At 34.6% G+C, this 20,047-nt stretch overlaps 1 protein-coding gene across 3 annotated transcripts in view; it reads right to left on the reverse strand.

Annotated features, from left to right (window-relative positions):
- CHIC1 (cysteine rich hydrophobic domain 1) overlaps positions 1 to 20,047 on the reverse strand; it is a 40,728-nt gene that overhangs the window by 11,002 nt on the left and 9,679 nt on the right. For all 3 annotated transcript variants that reach the window (XM_068962806.1, XM_068962803.1, XM_068962805.1), the window contains 2 exons: positions 15,639 to 15,693; positions 9,861 to 10,016 (listed from right to left, as the gene is read on the reverse strand). In XM_068962806.1, the coding sequence (XP_068818907.1) occupies positions 9,861 to 10,016; positions 15,639 to 15,693 (211 nt within the window). The remainder of the gene's footprint in view (positions 1 to 9,860; positions 10,017 to 15,638; positions 15,694 to 20,047) is intronic.

Raw genomic sequence — 20,047 nt, forward strand, 5'->3', positions numbered from 1 at the left:
GGATCACTGAAAAGGCAAGAGAGTTCCAGAAAAACATGTATTTCTGCTTTATTGACGATGCCAAACCCTTTGACTATGTGGATCACAATAAGCTGTGGAAAATTCTGGAAGATATAGGTATATCAGACCACCTGACCTGCCTCTTGAGAAATCTGTATGCAGGTCATGAAGCAACAGTTAGAACTGGACTTGGAACAACAGACTGGTTCCAAATTGGAAAAGGAGGATGTCAAGGCTGTATATTGTCACCCTGCTTATTTAACTTATATGCAGAGTACATCATGAGAAATGCTGGGCTGGAGGAAGCACAAGCTAGAATCAAGACTGCTGGGAGAAATATCAATAACCTCAGATATGCAGATGACACCACCCTTATGGCAGAAAGTGAAGAAGAACTAAAGAGCCTCTTGATGAAAGTGAAAAAGGAGAGTGAAAAAGTTGGCTTAAAGCTCAACATTCAGAAAACTAAGATAATGGCATCCAGTCCGATCACTTCATGGCAAATAGATGGAGAAACAGTAGAAACAGTGGCAGACTTTATTTCTGTGGGCTCCAAAATCACTGCAGATGGTGATTGCAGCCATGAAGTTAAAAGACACTCCTTGGAAGAAAAGTTATGATCAACCTAGATAGCATATTAAAAAAGTAGAGACATTACTTTGCCAATAAAGTTCCATCTAGTCAAGGCTATTATTTTTCCAGTAGTCCTTGTATGGATGTGAGAGTTAGACTATAGAGAAAGCTGAGTGCCAAACAATTGATGCTTTTGAACTGTGGTGTTAGAGAAGACTCTTGAGAGTCCCTTAGACTGCAAGGACATCCAACCAGCCTATCCTAAAGGAAATAAGTCCTGAATATTCATTGAAGGACTGATGTTGAAGCTGAAACTCCAATACTTTGGCCACCTGATGCGAAGAACTGACTCATTTGAAAAGACCCTGATGCTGGGAAAGATTGAAGGCCAGAGGAGAAGGGGATGTCAGAGGATGAGATGGTTAGATGGCATCACTGACTCAATGGGCATGAGTTTGAGTAAACTCTGGGAGTTGGTGATGGACAGGGAGGCCTGGTTGCTGCAGTCTACGGGGTCGCAAAGAGTCGGACATTGACTGAGTGACTGAAGTGATGCCTAACAAAAGAGCATCAAACTACGTGAGGCAATAACTGATGGAACTGAAGGGAGAAACAGAGGAGTCCCCTATTATAGTTGGCAACTTCAATAGCCCTCTATCAGAAACAGATCAAGTAGGCATAAAGTTGGTAAAGACACAGGTGAATTCATGAGCACTACTGATCTACTGGATATATCTGACATCTACAGACTACTTCATCTAACAACAGCAAATGATAGATTATTCTCAAGCTGAGGTGGAACATATACCAAGACAGACCACATTGTGGGTCATAAAACACATCTTTAGAGATTTCAAAGAACAGAAATCATACAACATATGCTCTGAGACCACAACAGAAAAATAGTGGAAAATCCACAAATACTTGGAGATTAAATAGCACACTTTCAAGTAACACATGGCTAAGAAGAAATCTCAAGACAAATTTTAAAATACTTTGAACTAAATGTAAATGAAAACAAAACTTATCAAAATTTGTGGAATGCATTAAAAGCAGTAGCACTGAATATATATATTAGTAAAGAAGAAATACCTTGAATCAACCACATATGCTTGCCCCTTAGGGGAAAAAAACAGCAAACTAAAGTAAGAAGAAAATAAATAAAAATTAGAGTAAAAATCAATGAAACTAACAATAGGACTTCAATAGAGAAAAGTCAACAAATAAGTAACTGGCTCTTTGAAAGATCAGTAAAATTAATATGTGTCTAGGCAGGTTAACTACGAAAAAAAGAAAGGAGACAAAAATGTTACAAAGTTTCAGAAACAAAATATGGGTTATCACTAGTGAAGCCATGGACATTAAAAGGAAAATATAGGAACATTATTAACAAATCTGTGCCCATGAATTTGATAAGCTAGATGAAAACGGCTGATTATGTGAAAGACACTGTCTACTAAAGCCCATGTAAGGAGAAATAGACAATCTTGATAGGCTTCTGTCTATTAAAGAAACTGAGTCAATAATTAATAACCTCCCCAAATAGAAAACATCATGCCCAGATGGGTTCAAACATTTAAGGAAGAAATACCAGTGCTCTACTGTTGCAGCCTGGCGGAGCAGAGACCAGACTCGAGAGTGTGGCAAACTGCACCCTTGTGATCATCCTAGTAAGTATGCCGAACAGACATTCTTGGGGTGGGACCTGCTCTCTGCTCCACTTCACTGCCTACCCCTGCATCCATCTCCATGGAAACAAAACAAGATATTCCTGATCAACAGCAGAGCCTGTGCTAACCAAACTCCCCAGTATAGCTATTCCTTAATGAGCTCATGTGACGTCTGCCAATTAAAGTATGGGCTGAAAGGAGCCATTTTGTCTTCCTGCCATGGAGAGCAGGAGGGCCCCCTGACTCCTCGTTTGCCAAATTATATGTGTCTGTCTTTTCATTACATGCTCACCCCTGTTTCAGGTCTTTCTCACCTGTTGTGCTGGACGTGGCACTCTACAATCTCTTCCATAAAACAGAAGCAGAGAGAATATTTCCTAATTCATTCTATGAGGCCAGTATTACAGAACCGGACAAAGGTATTATATGAAAACTGCAGACCCAATATTTCTCATGAACATAGATGCAAAAACTTGTATAAAACATTAGCAAAGAAATACAACAATATACACTAAAATAAGTGGGTTTATCTCACATATGCAAATCTGGTTCATCATTCAAAAATCAATTAATATGTAAGCCATCCCATCAACAGATTAAAAAAGAAAAATCACATAATCACATCAACAGAGGCAGAAAAAATATTTGACAAAATACAACACTCATTTACGAGAAAAATTCTTGGCAAACAAGGAAGACAGGAACTTCTTCAAGCTGATAAAGAACATCTTACCAAAAAACCTACAGTTAATATCAAACTTGATGATGAGAAACTCAAAGCTATTCCTATTAAGATCAGGAACAAGGCAAGGATATTCCCTCTCACCACTGCTTTTCAATATCATTCTAGAAGTCCTAGGTAATGCAATAAGATAAGAAAAAAAGGTATACATAATAAGAAGAAATATAAATTATCTTACTTCATAGATGATTGTCTATGTAGAAAACCTGAAAAATCAACAAAACTCCTTGAATTAATATGCAATTATAGAAAGGATGCAGGATACAAGATTAACATACCAAAGTATATTGGTATACATGATGGTACCTATCTTTATACATCATCAAAACCCATGGAATGTACAACATGAAGAGCGAACTCTTATGTAAACTATGGATTTTAGTTAGTAATAATAATGTGTCAATACTGGCTCATCAGTTTTAACAACTGTACTTCAATAGAGCAAGATGTTAATAACAGGGAAAATTGGGGGTTGAGTGAGGGAGGTATATGGGAACTTCGCTTTTTCTCTTTTTTCTGTAAACCTCAAATTGTTCAAAAATAGTCTATTAATTAAGATATTATCTATAAAAAGTACTAATGAGAAAATATTCTTGGATAAAAACTTGAGAGAATCCACTGCCTACAGACCTACCATATAAGAAATACTGTGGGGAGTTCCTCAGGCTGAAACCACAGCACACCAGGTATTAATATGAGTCCACATACAGAAAAAGGAAAACTGAGAGACTCAATGAATTCCAAGTAGGATAAACTCAGAGACCCATACTGATAGAAACTTTATTCAAACCTTTAAAAGCCAGAAACAAAAAGAAAAATCTTGAAAGCAGCAACAGAGAAGCAACTTATGTTATAAGGAGCTCTTCAGTCAGATTAACAGCCAATTTCACATCAGCAACCAAGAGGTTCAGAAGAAGTAGAATGACACTTTTAAAGTGCTAAAGGAAAAAAAAAATGTCATTCAAGAATTCTATACTTAACAAAACTATCCTTTCAAAAAAAGGAGAAATTATGATACTCCCAGATAAGCACCGAGGGAGTTCACTGCTATTAGAATTGCCTTTAAGAAATGATCGGAGAAGGCAATGGCACCCCACTCCAGTACTCTTGCCTGGAAAATCCTATGGATGGAGGAGCCTGGTAGGCTGCAGTCCATGGGGTCGCTAAGAGTCAGGCACAACTGAGTGACTTCACTTTCACTTTTCACTTTCGTGCATTGGAGAAGGAAATGGCAACCCACTCCAGTGTTCTTGCCTGGAGAATCCCAGGGACGGGGGAGCCTGGTAGGCTGCCATCTCGGGTTGCACAGAGTCAGACACGACTGAAGCAACTTAGCAGCAGCAGCAGCATAAGAAATGATAAAAAGTGTCCTTCAGACTGAAATGAAAGAACACTGGACAATAACTCAAGCTATATGATGAAATAAAGAACATTAGTAAAACTGAATAAATAAATATAAAAGCCAACATTGTTTTTATTTTGAAATTTCTATTTTCATACTATATGATTTAAAAGACAGATGTATAAAATGATAATTATAAATATATATTAAAGGATATATAATATATAAGATGCAACTTTTGATAATAACACATATGGCGAGGTATGTGCACGGACAGAAGCAGAATCTGTATATTACTGAATTTAAAGTGGTATTAATTCAAACTAGTATGCTACAAGTTTAAGATATTAGTTATAATCCCCAGGGTAACAAATAAGAAAATAGCTAAATATATATACAAAAAAGGAAATGAGAAGGCATGTGGCACACTATAAAAATTATTTAAATATAAAATAAGGAAGTAATGGAGTATAAAAAAAAAAGATATGACACATGGGAAACAAAAGACAAAATGACAGAAGTCCTCCCTTATCTATTACAGATTGAATTATGTTCCCCCCAAATTCATATATTCAAGTGTCACAATCACTAGTACCTGGGAATGTGACTATATTTGGAGATGTGGGTTTTAAAGGGGTAATTAAGCTAAAATGAGATAATTAGTGTTTATGTGTTTAGTCACTCAGTTGTGTGTGACTTTGCAATCCCATGGACTATAGCCCACCAAGCTCCTCTGTCCATGGGGATTCTCTAGGCAAGAATACTGGAGTGGGTTGCCATGCCCTCCTCCAGGGAATCTTCCCAACTCAGGGATCGAACCCAGGTCTCCCACATTGCAGGCATTTTCTTTATGATCTGAGCCACCAGGGAAACCCCAAAATTAGGGTTTGCCTTAATCCAATACGCTGCTGCTGCAATATGACTAGTGTCCTTATAAAAAGAGATTAGGACACGAATATGTATAGAAGGAACCAGGTGAAGGCACATGAAGACCTAGGGAGAAAAACAGCCATCTATAAGCCAAGGAGAGAAGATTCAGGAAAAAAAAAAAAAAAAAAAAAAGCATTAGCTTTCCGAAAACCTTGACTTCAGACTTACAGCCTCTGGAACTGTGAGAAAATGCATTTCTGTTGTCTAAACCACCTAGTCTGTGGTACTTTATTAAGGCAGCCCTGGCAAACTATGCCAAAGCCTTTGACTGTGTGGATCACAATAAACTGTGGAAAATTCTTCAAGAGATGGGAATACCAGATCACCTGACCTGCCTCTTGAGAAACCTATATGCAGGTCAGGAAGCAACAGTTAGAACTGGACATGGAACGACAGACTGGTTCCAAATAGGAAAAGGAGGACGTCAAGGTTGTATATTGTCACTCTGCTTATTTAACTTCTATGCAGAGTACATCATGAGAAACACTGGACTGGAAGAAGCACAAGCTGGAATCAAGATTGCTGGGAGAAATATCAATAACCTCAGATATGCAGATGACACCACCTTTATGGCAGAAAGTGAAGAGGAACTAAACAGCCTCTTGATGAAAGTGAAAGAGGAGAGTGAAAAAGTTGGCTTAAAGCTCAACATTCAGAAAACGAAGATCATGGCATCTGGTCCCATCACTTCATGGCAAATAGATGGGGAAACAGTGTAAACAGTGTCAGATTTTATTTTGGGGGGCTCAAAAATCACTGCAGATGGTGACTGCAGCCATGAAATTAAAAGACGCTTACTCCTTGGAAGAAAAGTTATGACCAACCTAGACAGCATATTGAAAAGCAGAGACATTACTTTGCCAACAAAGGTCCATCTAGTCAAGGCTATGGTTTTTCCAGTAGTCATGTATGGATGTGAGAGTTGGACTGTGAAGAAGGCTGAGCATCGAAGAATTGATGCTTTTGAACTGTGGTGTTGGAGAAGACTCTTGAGAGTCCCTTGGACTGCAAGGAGATCCAACCAGTCCATTCTGAAGGAGATCAGCCCTGGGTGTTCTTTGGAAGGAATGATGCTAAAGCTGAAACTCCAGTAGTTTGGCCACCTCATGTGAAGAGTTGAGTCATTGGAAAAGACTCTGATGCTGGGAGGGATTGGGGGCAGGAGGAGAAGGGGACGACAGAGGATGAGATGGCTGGATGGCATCACCGACTCGATGGACGTGAGTTTGAGTGAACTCCGGGAGTTGGTGATGGACAGGGAGGCCTGGCGTGCTGCAATTCATGGGGTCGCAGAGTCGGACACGACTGAGTGAGAACTGAACTGAACTGGCAAACTAGTATATTATCATTAATGACTCTAAATGCAAATAGATTAAACTCTCAATTAAAAGGGAGAGATATACAGCATGGATATAAAAATATGATCCATGAGTCTACAGGAAACTCAGTTTAGATTCAAGACACAAGTAGGTTGAAAGTGAGAGGACAGAAAAAGACTTTCCACTGTAAATAGTAACCAAAAAAAAAAAAAAAAGGGGGGGGGCTGGGGCAGATAGATTTGGACAAAATAGATTTCAACTAAAAAAAAGTTACAAGAGAAAAAGATGCTCAGTATCTGTCTTAATACACTCAGGCTACTATGACAAAAGACCATATTCTAGGTGGCTTAAACAATAGCTCTAAAGTATGGGAAGTCTTAGATCAGAGTATCAACATGGTTGCTTGAATTCTTATGGGAGCACTCATCCTGGCTTATGGACAACTTCCTTTTTGCTGTATCCTCATACAGTAGAGAGATAGAGAGCAGCTCTCTGATCTTTTCTTATAAGGGCATTAATACACAATGAGCACACCATGTTCATGACTTTATCTAAATCTAATTACCTTCCAAGGGCCAAAGTACCAATCACCTCTAAATACCATCAGATTAAAGGGGAGGGCTGCAACATATGACTTTTGAGGGGACACAATTCCATAACAATATATAGTGATGAAAATAAAATCTTTCAAAAGGAAATGACAATTATAAACATATATACAACTATCAACAGATCTGCAAAATACATGAAGCAAAAACTGACAGAACTGAAGGGAGAAACAGACAATTCTACAATAATAGCTAGGACTTCAATACCCCACTTTCAATAGTGGATAGAACAATTATGCAGAAGATCAATACAGAAAGGCAGGACTTGAACAACACTGAGAAACAACTAGATCTAACAGGCATATATAGAACCTTCCACCCCACAACAATACAATTTTCTTCTTGAGTGTACATGGAGTATTCTCCAGGATAGGCTATATGTTATACCACTAAATAAGCCTCAATAAATTTAAAAAGATTAAAATCATACAAAGTATCTTTTCTAATAACAATGGAATTAAATTAGAAATCATAAGGAAAACAACATTATTGGTTCATGTTGTAAGCCTGAGATAATAGTCCCTTCCCTCTGAACATCCCTCTCAATTTAGTAAATATTATAGCAAAAACAAAGGTAAAAGTTAAAAGTAATTTCAAATTAAAGGATGGTAGTATGCTTAGGCCTGAAAATTGATGTAATATCACTGAGGTAAATGTAAAAATGGTTAAGTGAAAACCTTCATTTCATATATCATGTAGCCATAGAATCCTATCAGAGCCAAGAGAGACTCAGGGCATTCTGGTTTGTATTTCTTTTCTTTCAACTAATTTGCTAGAAAAATAACCATGATGTATATGGGCAAAAAAAAGTTTACAAGGCAGACTGTTTACATAGTTCTTTCTTGTAAACATTTTATAATCATTTATTTATACAGCAATGACCTTTGACACAGGGCAGATTAATCATATTATTTCCATTTTATTTTGTGGATAAACACAGACATGACTTTCATGAAGCTAGATTCCTCATTAGAAAGGCTAGAGCCACTCTTAAATTGTTGCATTTTATTTTTTGTTTCTTCATGTAGACAAAAAAAGCAGTGAGGTACCTTAAATCTCTTCATCTTCACAACCACCTTAAAGTAAGTAATATCTGGATTTTATAGGTGAAGAAGTTGAGGCTCCAGAAAGGACAGTGTCTTGTACAAGGTTACTAGAATATGCTTGGTGCTTCATTGTCTAGTGTGTTAACAAGTTAGTATGTACAACATTGAGGGTCCTAACGATAAAGTGTACAGAGCAAGGCAGATAATGTAAATGCTGGGTAGTTCTGTGGTGAATCAGAGTCCACATGTCCTATTTAAAGGAAGCAGCCACCACTCAGCAAGGGCCAACTGCTGAAATGTAGGCATGTGGGTCCCATATTTCCAGATTTTTAGATTTTACAAGAGACACTGGCTATTTCAAATTTTATTTTAATATTCTAATTTTTAAATGCTAGCAATTGATTTAAATGTTTAAAGAATAGAGTGGGCTGGATTTAGCCCACAGGACAATAGTCTGCATATCTGTACTTAATAGACGTAGGGAGAAATCATAGCATCAGTGTTAATGTCAAATCAGTAGTGCTCATAGTAAAATCACATGACTGAATAAACTGCTTCTATTTCAGGCCTTGTGGTGGAGGTGTTAATAAACAGGCAACTATGTAAACAGGTCATCAGAAAAAAAGATCCTGGATAATATTAAAATTTAAAAAATCTGTTCTTAAAGTAACTGAAATTGGCTATATCTGTGTGATGAAAAAAATCTCATAATTAATTTAACTTATAGAAAGCCATTTGAGAACACTGTTCATATTTTGACAAACAATAAACTAAGCTCTATTTAAAATAAAGCTCTGACCTACTGGTAGTGACCAAAAGGATTAATAAAATGTCCAATTTTCCATTCAAAAAATAATAGGGGTGGCAGTATTTTATTTTTTGAAACAGACATTAAGAAGGGCAGGAGAAAGATGGAGAGGAACATATGAGTACTCGGTGGGAATCTTTCTGGTTTTTATGAAACAACTGTACCATTAATTATACCCCATCAAGGTGCTGTGAATTTGAATATACTTATTATTTAGAAGTTTAAGTGAATCATCAATGTTGTACAGGGAAAAGAATTGGAGGCAAATGAATTAATTTTCCTCATTGACTTGAATTAAAAAGTTTAAAGATATCTTCCTAGTGGGGAAAATATCATTCTGAAGATCAAAATTAAATTTTAAAGAAAATCAGATTAAGATAGTAGTCTTAAATCTATGATACAATGAGTAATGTCATGCCAGAATGTTGTTTCAACATGTTCAAAACTAACCAAGATTGCCCCCACCAACTTTGTAGATTACTTTCACTTCTTCAGATCAAGAAAAAACTCTCCCATACACTTGTGACTTGGAAATACTCTAAATCATAACTTCAGGTTTTGTAAAAAGAATAAGTAGCCAAGTTACATTTACTTAAGTACTCCACTTACTTTGTACTTATTTAAAATAATGACTGGAACCCATATTAAGTAATAAAATGTTGATAAAGGTTGGACAAATGGCTTAATATTACCGGCCCTGAGTTTATGTCTAGAATGAGGACAGCATTGCTAGGAGAATTAAATCCTGTAAAGTACCTGGCACACAACAACTGTTCAATAAATGTTACCTCATTATTATTACACAATAAAATGGTTACTCACTCTTTTGTTGAGACAAATAACAGGCCACAGGCTGCAACCCAATGTGCAACAGCAGCAGAGACAACCACAGAGCAACCATTTCACATTGACTGGGAGAGCCTTTTTCAAACATGCATTCACACGGCCAATGCTGGTCTTAAATTCTTCTGGGGCCACCTACAACAAGGGCACAATCTTTAACACTTTGAGGGCAGCTTTCTACTGTTTATCTCTAAACCTAAATAAAATGGTTGTCTTATTACAAACACTTTAAGGAATTACACATATTTATTTCCTCCCTATCTTTCCCTATAAATAGGTATTATATGCTCTTGGATGACATTAGAAAGCAAAACAATATAATTTCATGTTTACAGAACTTATTCTGATGTTTGAAAACAATCTTCTGAAATTACCAATAATAAAATGACAACAGTAAAATTCGTAGTAAAGGATACCGTCACACAGTTTTCTTACCAGTTATTCTCATTATTAAGGCAATATTATTTATAGTCTCCAGTCACTCTGACTAAAGGTTGAATAAGACTAGAAGCATCATATAACAAAAAAACCGCAATACTACTACAGGAAATAGAATTAAATTTAGACGGCAACTCTCAAATCTTTTCTCCCTGGTAAATTTGCAACATAACAACTTAAACACTTGCCATTGTTTGTAGGGAAAAGGTACATTAACAAAAGACAGTGAGAAATGATCACATTCAAAAAACATTTTAGCGTAAAATGGATTCATAACTGCTGTAAATTTTAGAAGTTGAGAGATCCTTAAATATACAAATTTAATATTTTTAATTACTACCTCCATTCCTGGAAGTGGATGCTTATGGTTCTCTGTAAACAATGACAAAGTCAGTTCAAACGCACGATCATGACAAGCATAATTAGATTTATACCCAAAATTCTGCTTGAAGGTTATACAATTCAAAGGTATACTAAAAATACTCTGCTTTCAATGAAATCACATTTCTAGATCACAAAAATGATTCCCTTTCATTTAGAAAGCTGTCACACTGTAAAATCTATAAGAAAAAATTCCACCATCTGGCTATGCAGGAAAAATTACGAAATTGTTAGGAAAAATAAGTTGCTGTAAAATAAAAAACCCATTAGCATGTTTGGCATCAAAAATATAGAGCTCCACAACTCTTCTAAGTAAAAACTGTTCTACAGGAATCAAATTATTGCATTTTTGTCTTTTAATAAACATGTCTTAGAATCAATATTATAATACATACTGATTAACGGATGTTAGAAAGATACACGACCACAGAATTCAGTACCATCATGATTAAAACATTAAGTAATTATATTAGCTTTATTAGAATTATTCATGCTACCTAATAATGTTACTTGCTTAACCTATAAATTTTCCTTTTTTCCTAATATGTTAACTAGTTAGGAAATTGTAAGGCTCAAAATCGTATTTACAAGAGGAAAGTAAATTTATTTCATTCTCCAATATGACCTAAAGACAATCACAGAGGAAAAAGAATTCCAAATAAATAAATTTCTGGAGTAAATATGAAAATAAATTCAGGGAACTATGGCTGACAACTGGAAACAAAACAGCAACAGGCTAAGCACATTAAGACAATAAATCAAGATCTAGATTCTAGTTTCTTATTAGTTACAAAAAATTCTAGGTAAGTTCATTTAATTTTTGTGAGCTTTAGTCTCCCATCTATAAAATGAGAAAAATAATTTTTCTATTATATACCTCACGGGGAATGGAAATTATACCTTAGAAAGAACCTCCTGCCTAGAATGCTTTGAGAAAGGAAGTCAGTGAATCTTATCTCTGATTAGATTTGGAGAAAAAAAAGCAAGGCTTTTTTTTGCATGGAGTATCAACTGAAGGTTTGGGTCAGGTAACTCAACAGTGTTAAACTCCACAGGTTTCCTACACATTCTATTCTACATAAAAGGATAATCTGCTACATTTTGAATGCAAATTTAATGGTTTTCAATTCTTTAGAGAAAAAAATGTTCTTTTTTAAAATCTAGGTACTAAGTTGCTATCTTCATTTACCTCTTAAACAGTGACATTTAGCTTCTTTTTTCCTAGTGAACGAGTGAGCAACCAAATGGAAGTTAAGATAAGGAAAATGTATTTATATATTTAGCTCTAATCTGTAATATAACATTATTAATTTTCTTTAATTGTATATCTAGAAACACTAATACATTTTAAAAATATGGCAAATTTTGATATACTCATATTAAATCTGTCCATTTACAAATTTAAGTACCTGGAATTAGAATTTAAATTTTGTTTAAAAAGTAAAATTTTTATATATAACTTTTATTTAAAAGTGTGTAACCACAGATGAAAAAAAGTAAAGAATGAGGCTAAAGCCAGAGAAGAATCCAAAAAGTAAAACTTGATTTTTGTTTAAAACACTGTGAATGAAATAAATTGCATGCCAAGGTATGTAAAATTTGTTATAAGATTTATCTTTCATTACATGATTCTGGAAATGAATTAATAAAACCATTTCTAAAATGTGGTAATTTTCCTTCTTCCCACCAATATTTTCCACATGTAATACATAATATTCATAGCTTGTACTCTATCACTATGGACAAACTAAAAACTAAAACATTTAAGTTTCTAAAAATGACAATTCAAACTTTTTGAAGTCATAACAGAAACATACTGAAAATAAAACTTTTACTAGAATTTCAAACAATAAACTAAAATCTGCATTTTGACTTTAAAAGGAAGCCAGAATTGTCTTTGAAAAAAAAAATCTGTATTTGAATAACAGTAAAAGTCATAAAACAGAAATAAAGGCATAGGAAATGAGAACTGGTTAACTCCCAAATTTAAACAATGTGAAAGAAATGTTTAGTTAACTGTGTGGAATCAGAGTTTACTTTCATATAATTTGAGTATCACTAGTAATGAAGGTTAGATGGAAGCCTTTTACTTTGTAGCTGAATGGCAGGTTGTAAAGAAACATTTAATTCCTCTTAACTTTCTCAGAAAAAAAGTCACATCATGAAAGTGGGGGAAAGGGTCATAATATTTTATAACAGGATACAAGACACTTTGCAAACAGAAGAAAATCTAAGCAAAACCCAGCAGGACTGATTTGTCTCCTTCAGTCATGGGGAACACAACCCCATCAATCACTTGTCACAATGGATCACAATAGTAAAGGTGGATTTTATGGCTTACAATTCCCAACACTGCACGCTAATTTCCTTGTAACACCATTTAACTGTTTCAAGCTGAGGGCTGGAAGCTTTTATTTCTTTTCGGAAATTCTGTGGTTCTTTCATTTTCTGGTCACCAAAATTTGTATGTATACACCTGTTTCATACATCCTGACAGGACTTATCTTTAGTGAAAGATGGAAACAATCTTTGCTTAATTTAATGTAAAAGATTATCTTTTTATTTATATTAAAAGCACTAACACATAAGAAGCACAAAATTAATACTAAGCCATAGAGCTTAACAAAATGGCTTTTGAGATTTTTGGAATTCACCCTGCAATTTTGCTTAGTTTAGGCATAAAAGCTATTTAAGAATTCCATTCATGCTAGAATACTGGTTTTATAAAATGCAGATTTAATTTTCTATTTTTGCTACTGCATTTATTCATTGTGAAATATATTTACATTGCTGCTCAGTCTGGAATTCAAACTTTTTTTCTGAAACACGTAAATTTTTTTTTTCTGCTTCTTCTTCATAGTTATCAGAGATGCATTTTGATAATCCAAAATAACATTTACATGTGAAATAGTGCCTACTGGAGAAAAATAATCTCATGAGAGAGAAACTAAAGAGAAAACAAAGCCACCATGATTTTTCAAAATCAGACTTTCAGAATTCCTTCAGTGTTTTCCATCATCAAACACTAAACTAGGATCACTGTATCATTTATCCTCATTCAAACATATGAGAAATTTTGTGCATTTAAATAATGTACACTAGAATAAATATCCAATCATTATGTGTTACAAAAATGGTCAGCTGAAAAGAATGGATGTCTTTAAGAACAGTTCATATCCAGCTTAATATTCCTGGTGCTGCTGCTTAGTTGCTTCAGTTGTGTCTGACTCTGTGCGACCCTATGGACTTCAGCTTGCCAGGCTCCTCTGTCCATGGGATTTGCTAGGCAAGAGTAGCAGAGTGGGTTGCCATGCCCTCCTCCACGGGATCTTTCAGACCCAGGCCCACATTGCAGGCAGATTCTTTATTGATGAACCACCAGGAAAGTCCAATATTCCTACTTCCCTAGTTTGAAGACCTGTACTATTCTTTGTGCTGGTGGAATTTCAGTTTTTAGAAGACTTGGAAAGCTGAAGAAATATTCTGAAGATCCCTTGAGCACATAAAACTGGCCAATTTCAAAGATGGAAAGATGGATAAGTCTTATACCTGGAAACTCTATTCTCTGACTTTTTCGATTATTCAGTTTTTAGAATTACTTAGAACTGTAATTCAAACTCTTTCTAATTAAACCAATATTAAAACTGGATGCAAAAACCAATATTAAAACTGGATGCAACTGCCCAGATAACACATTTGACAGCAACAAGGGAAATATAAAGAACAAGTTTTCCATTGGAGATATCTTAACTCACATTATTTGTCTTTAATTTTAATATTGAATTTGCCATCTTTCTACAAACAAATTATTATTCAAGAGATTTTTTTTTCCATAGCTATTTTTCCTTGGAAAAAAATTTATCTAAAACAAATCTAAATCTGAACTGCTGCTTAAATTGGTGAATTATTCTATATGGTCAAGACAGGAAGGTATAACATACTAGAAAATGAGGCCAAAATCTCAAACCAAAGGGCTCTTTGTAACCTAAAAAGATAAATGGCCACATATTTTCTAATGTTCACTTAGCCAGGGACTATCACTACTTGTTTATTACTGTATGGAATGATTTGACATTATACATCAGGAGAGAGAACAAATTATTGGTGGGACTGAGAACAAAAAATTACTCAGAAGAACAAGGTTAAAGTAGCAAAAGCAATTAAAATGGAAAGATGTTGAGTAGAGAAAACTGGAAAAACAATCAGGGTGAAACTAGGATATACTGATGAAGAATTGTCAATAACAATCACAAACTTACACTGTGAAACTAATAAGTACCTGACAATACACTAGGTGTTTTATATATTCTCTTTTGTCTTATCAGAGCCTTTTCCTTTGGCCTTAGAAGTTAGCATTACTGTTTTACGAGGATTTTCCAAACACTTTTGAATCCTAGAAGGTCTCTGAAGATTGAACCTCAGTGCTAAAAGATACTACTGAGTGTAGAGGAACCAGGAAACAAAAAGGTAGTAACAATTTATTGCAGTGAGTCTAATTATAGAAACTCAAACTGTCTAAAAGGCAGAAAATTTTGATTGTTTTTATGTACTGGTATAACAAATCATATCACAGGATACTTTAAAATTCACAGAGTGATATAAAGTTGAACAATAATTTTGTTAACTCTAAAATCATTGGAAATTACTGATCTAAATTAAAACAATTATAGCTACCCGTGCTGAGAAAAAAAGGTAAAACTGAAAAAACTGAATAGATAAGTAAATGATAGCTGGCATTATTGGACAATGAACAAAATAACTGGTCACAGGCTAGTAGTCATGGAGACAGTTTTCAGTCACTAATGATACAGCCTAAAATTATCCTGGCCTCTTACTATTAGACTTCATTACAGTGCATCAAAGCATCTGTCATAACACTAAATCAGCCATAAACCAATGCTTTTAGAATTGAAAAGTTCAATGCAAACTCTCACTTACCTTCCCTGTTAGAACTGAGGGAAATTCAGTATCAAACTTGTTGCTCAAGCCAAACCTTAAAAACAAAGAACAAAATACATTCTACCCAGCGTATTTAACTCTTTTCCTTAAAAAAGTTACAAAGCCATGCATTTTTCCTTTGATTTTGTGACCTAAAAGCATGTCCTAAAAATAATTTGATATTTATAGAAAATAAGTGTTTGACTATTAATCAAAATTAAAAGTAAAAGGAACTTAAGGAGCCAATGTTAAAGTAGGATTCCAACAAGAGCCATGATATGAGATTAAAAAATAATACAGAAACACTGATATAGAGCTGGAAATATTATAATTTTTGATTGAAATATTTCTGTTAAAACCCATTTTAGTTGATAACTGTTGGAACTGATGGGTCATATGCGGGAGTGGATTATACTATTTTTTTCTACTTCTGTGGATATATAAAAATTTTCCTAATAAAAATTAATGTAGCTTTTGGAACTATACAGCTTGATAACTTATGATCAGTGACTACTCAGATACTCAAAGGTTGATCCTTATGAATGGCTTTTATGTACACGCAAACAAGTTTAAGAAAACAGATCCCAGCCTCAAAAGCTCTGACTTTCTTCAAGTACACTCACTGAAATCTATACTATGTCAAGATGATTTTTATAAGCCTTCCTTCACCTCCTTGTTGATTTCAGTAGGAACAACAAAAGTCACTCCCTGCAGGTTAGATGATATAACAGAGTAACTACAATTTATGTTAGTGTAAGAAAAAGGAAAAAAAAAATCCAACAGTTATTAAGAACTCATTGTGAGGTAGACAATAATAGTAACAGTTACCAGTAACTATCTATTTACCATGAGTTAGACACTGTTATAGGTAAATATATTACCTCTAAACTTTACAACCCTGCAATAGAGGTATTGTTATCTCTGTTTTACAGAGAAGGAATCTGACAGAAAATTTTTATTTCAAAAATTAATTAATTAAATGATTTGCCCAAAGTCATTATAGTAAGAGATTGTGTTTATTTATTTATTTATTTTGTATTCTCTTGTGCTTGGTCACTCAGTTGTGTCCAACTCTTTGAGACCCTGTGGACTGTAGCCCACCAGGCTCCTCTCTTCATGGGGGTTCTCCAGGCAAGAATACTGGAGTGGGTTGCCATGCCCTCCTCCAGAGGATCTTCCCAACCTAGGGATGGAACCCAGGTCTCCCACATTGCAGGCAGATTCTTGACCCTTTGAGCCACCAGGGAATAAGGACAACCAAAATTCAAATGCTAATCCTTAAATTCTTTCTGTCCTATATTAAGCTCCTGAAGAACAAAAACTATGGCTTATTTACTTTGTTATCTTCCATTATGCATAACAGCACAATGGAATCTAAGTGCTTAATAAAAGTTTGTTGAACAATGAGTTATTGTGTGTACTGTTTGATTCTACTGATATATGGCATTTTGGTCTTAGGGTCATTTTATAGACATCTTAAGAATCCAATGTCCTATTAAAACTGTGAGAATATCATAGTCTCCTTGTATTATTTATGCTAATAGCTCCTTTACAAGGACCCAAGTGAGTCTTTTTTCTAAAAATATAAATTTAACTTTTTAAATTGGAGGTTAATTACTTTACAATATTGTATTGGTTTTGCCATACATCAACGTGAATCCGCCACAAAGACACTATACCTAGTAGCTAGCAGCAAGGAACACATCCGTGCATAAATAAATTTTACTTTATATGTTTAAAATGTATTTTGAAACAAAAAATTCTAGTTTTTAAAAGAGTTGAGAAAACTAATTAGCAATTATAAAAAGACCATAACTTCATTAAAAATGTCATAACTTCTCTAGGTGTCAGTACATGTAATGAAAACATAGTATTTTCAGAATAATATCCTCATAATAACATTTTCTTTAAGTCTTTACGTAGAGGAGTACAGTCAAACTTAAAACAGTACTCTTGTACATAAATTTTTATGACAACTTTCACGTGCTGTTTGAGAAATTGATAACTCTGGTACTATTTATATATTTGCAACTGTGTACTAAGTGATCAGTAAAACAGCAAATATTTAACAGAGCAAGAAACATTTCATTTAAATAATATTTAGCTAAACAGTGGCTTTATCGCTAGTCAAGAAGATGTAAATCAATTCATTATTCCACAGAGTTCTTATTGTATAACAAAGAAACAGATACAGTTTTCATGAAAATAGACATGATACATTTGAAAGTAGAGTTCTATTTCCATTCTTATATCTTGTCTTTTATTTTTTAAATCCAATTTTATTTATGTATTTATTTATGACCATTCCACCTGGATGTTAGTTTGACAGGGGATCAAACCTGTACCCCCTGCAATGGAAGTGTGGAGTCCTTTTCCTTCTTGTCTTTTAGATTCAATGTTTATAATGTGTTCCTACCCCTATTAGAGATTGCTGCCATTATAGATTTTTTCAAGTTGCCATTCTTTTATCATATACCAAATACATAGAGGATATAGACATATGTGTTCCTCAAAATATATGGAATATTTCTATTATTAAAAAAATTAGCTTTGCTATTCTCTCTTTGCATTTATCATCAGAGAAATGAACTTTTGCCTCTGTTTCCATTTCCTTAATATCCCATCCTTTCTTAATCTTTTGAAGTTTGCCTTTTGATACTGTTATTTTACTGAAAATAATTCCTTATTTGGAAAATTTATTTAGAAAGACAAGTTCATCTTATTTATTGCTAAATTCAATACCCTCTTTTCAGAACTTCCCCTCCTGACTTTGCAGTCTGTGATGCTGTTTACCACTCCCTTCTCAACACTCTCCCATTTGTTCACTCTCTCCTAACACTCTCATCTTTTGCCAAAATTTAGCTTTCAGTCATCTGCTTCTCTTTCTAAAGGAATTATAATAGTTCATCTATTTTAATAGCTTTGAAAAATCACTTCTATTCTGATGACCATCAAATCTATATCTCTAATTCTATATTTCCCAACATGCTCTAGACCCTCACCTCTAATTGCATACTAAAAATTTCCATTCGGAAATAATGCCTTTTGCAACAAGATGGATGAACTTAAAGGTTATTTACTAAGTGAAATAAGTCAGAAAGAGACAAATACCATATGATACCACTTATATGTGGAATCTAAAATATGACACAAACGAACTTATTTATGAAGCAGACACACAGACATAGAGAACAGACTTATGGTTGCCAAGGGGGAGGGGAGTGAGGGAGGGATGGAGTAGGAGTTTGGGGTTAGCAGATGTAAACTAACATATATAGAATAGATTAACAAGATCTTAAAATATAGCACAGGGGACTATATTCAATATCCTGTGATAAACCACAGTGGAAAAGAATATGAAAAAGAATACATACATATGTAAATAAATCACTGTCCTGTACAGCAGAAATTAACACAACATTGTAAATAACTATACTTGAATACAATAAATTAAAACAACAACAAAAATAAAAACTTCCATTTGGATATCTTTATACCTCATGTGAACACATCTAAAATTAAATGTTACCTTTTATTTGAAACTGGCTCCTTCCTTTCAAATTCTTCATCTCTTTCAATGGCGCATTGACTCTCTTTAACCTAGATCCTGGTATCATTTTTGTACCTTTTATCTCCTACTTTTCACACCTGGCTTATATCCAAGTGGTCCCAAATACTGTCATTTGTTCCTTTGAAATCATTCTTATAATATTTACTTCCTTTCCACTGCCACTGTTACATTGGCTCTTTTCTTTGTTTATGAGGTTTCTCTTGCTTCCTCAGTTCAATTCAGTTCAGTCTCTCAGTCATGTCCAATTCTTTGCGACCCATGGACTGTAGCACGCCAGGCTTCCCTGTCCATCACCAACTTCCGAAGCCTACTCAAACTCATGTCCATCGCGTCAGTGATGCCATCCAACCATCTCATCCTCTGTTATTCCCTTCTCCTCCTGCCTTCAATCTTTCCCAGCATCAGGGTCTTTTCCAATGAGTCAGTTCTTTGCATCAGGTGGCCAAAGTATTGGAGTTTCAGCTTTAGCATCCTCTTCCTGGTTTTGCTTTCTCTCCCTGGTTTAAATCCAGTGCAGCCTTTAAGGCTCAAGCCAAGTTTCAACCCCTACTGCAAGTCTTCATGGATTTCCCTTTCTCTGAACACTGATAGCCAATTTTAATCTGTACTATACAATTCAAAAGTATTAAAGATATTTTCCTTTATTCTTTGCTGATCCACATGAGTTTCTTAAAGGCAAATTTCCTGTTAACTTTGTAAAGCAAGACCTATACTTTGCTTTTTTTGTATTCTTCATAGTGTTTAGCTCAGTGCTCAGGTTCTCAAAAAATTCTTGCTAAATTCACATTATAAATTTTCTTCTCTAACATAAAAAGAGATTGTCTTTTCTAAAACATAA

This window comes from Capricornis sumatraensis, chromosome X, assembly GCF_032405125.1.
Source record: "Capricornis sumatraensis isolate serow.1 chromosome X, serow.2, whole genome shotgun sequence".
Taxonomy (NCBI): Eukaryota; Metazoa; Chordata; class Mammalia; order Artiodactyla; family Bovidae; genus Capricornis; species Capricornis sumatraensis.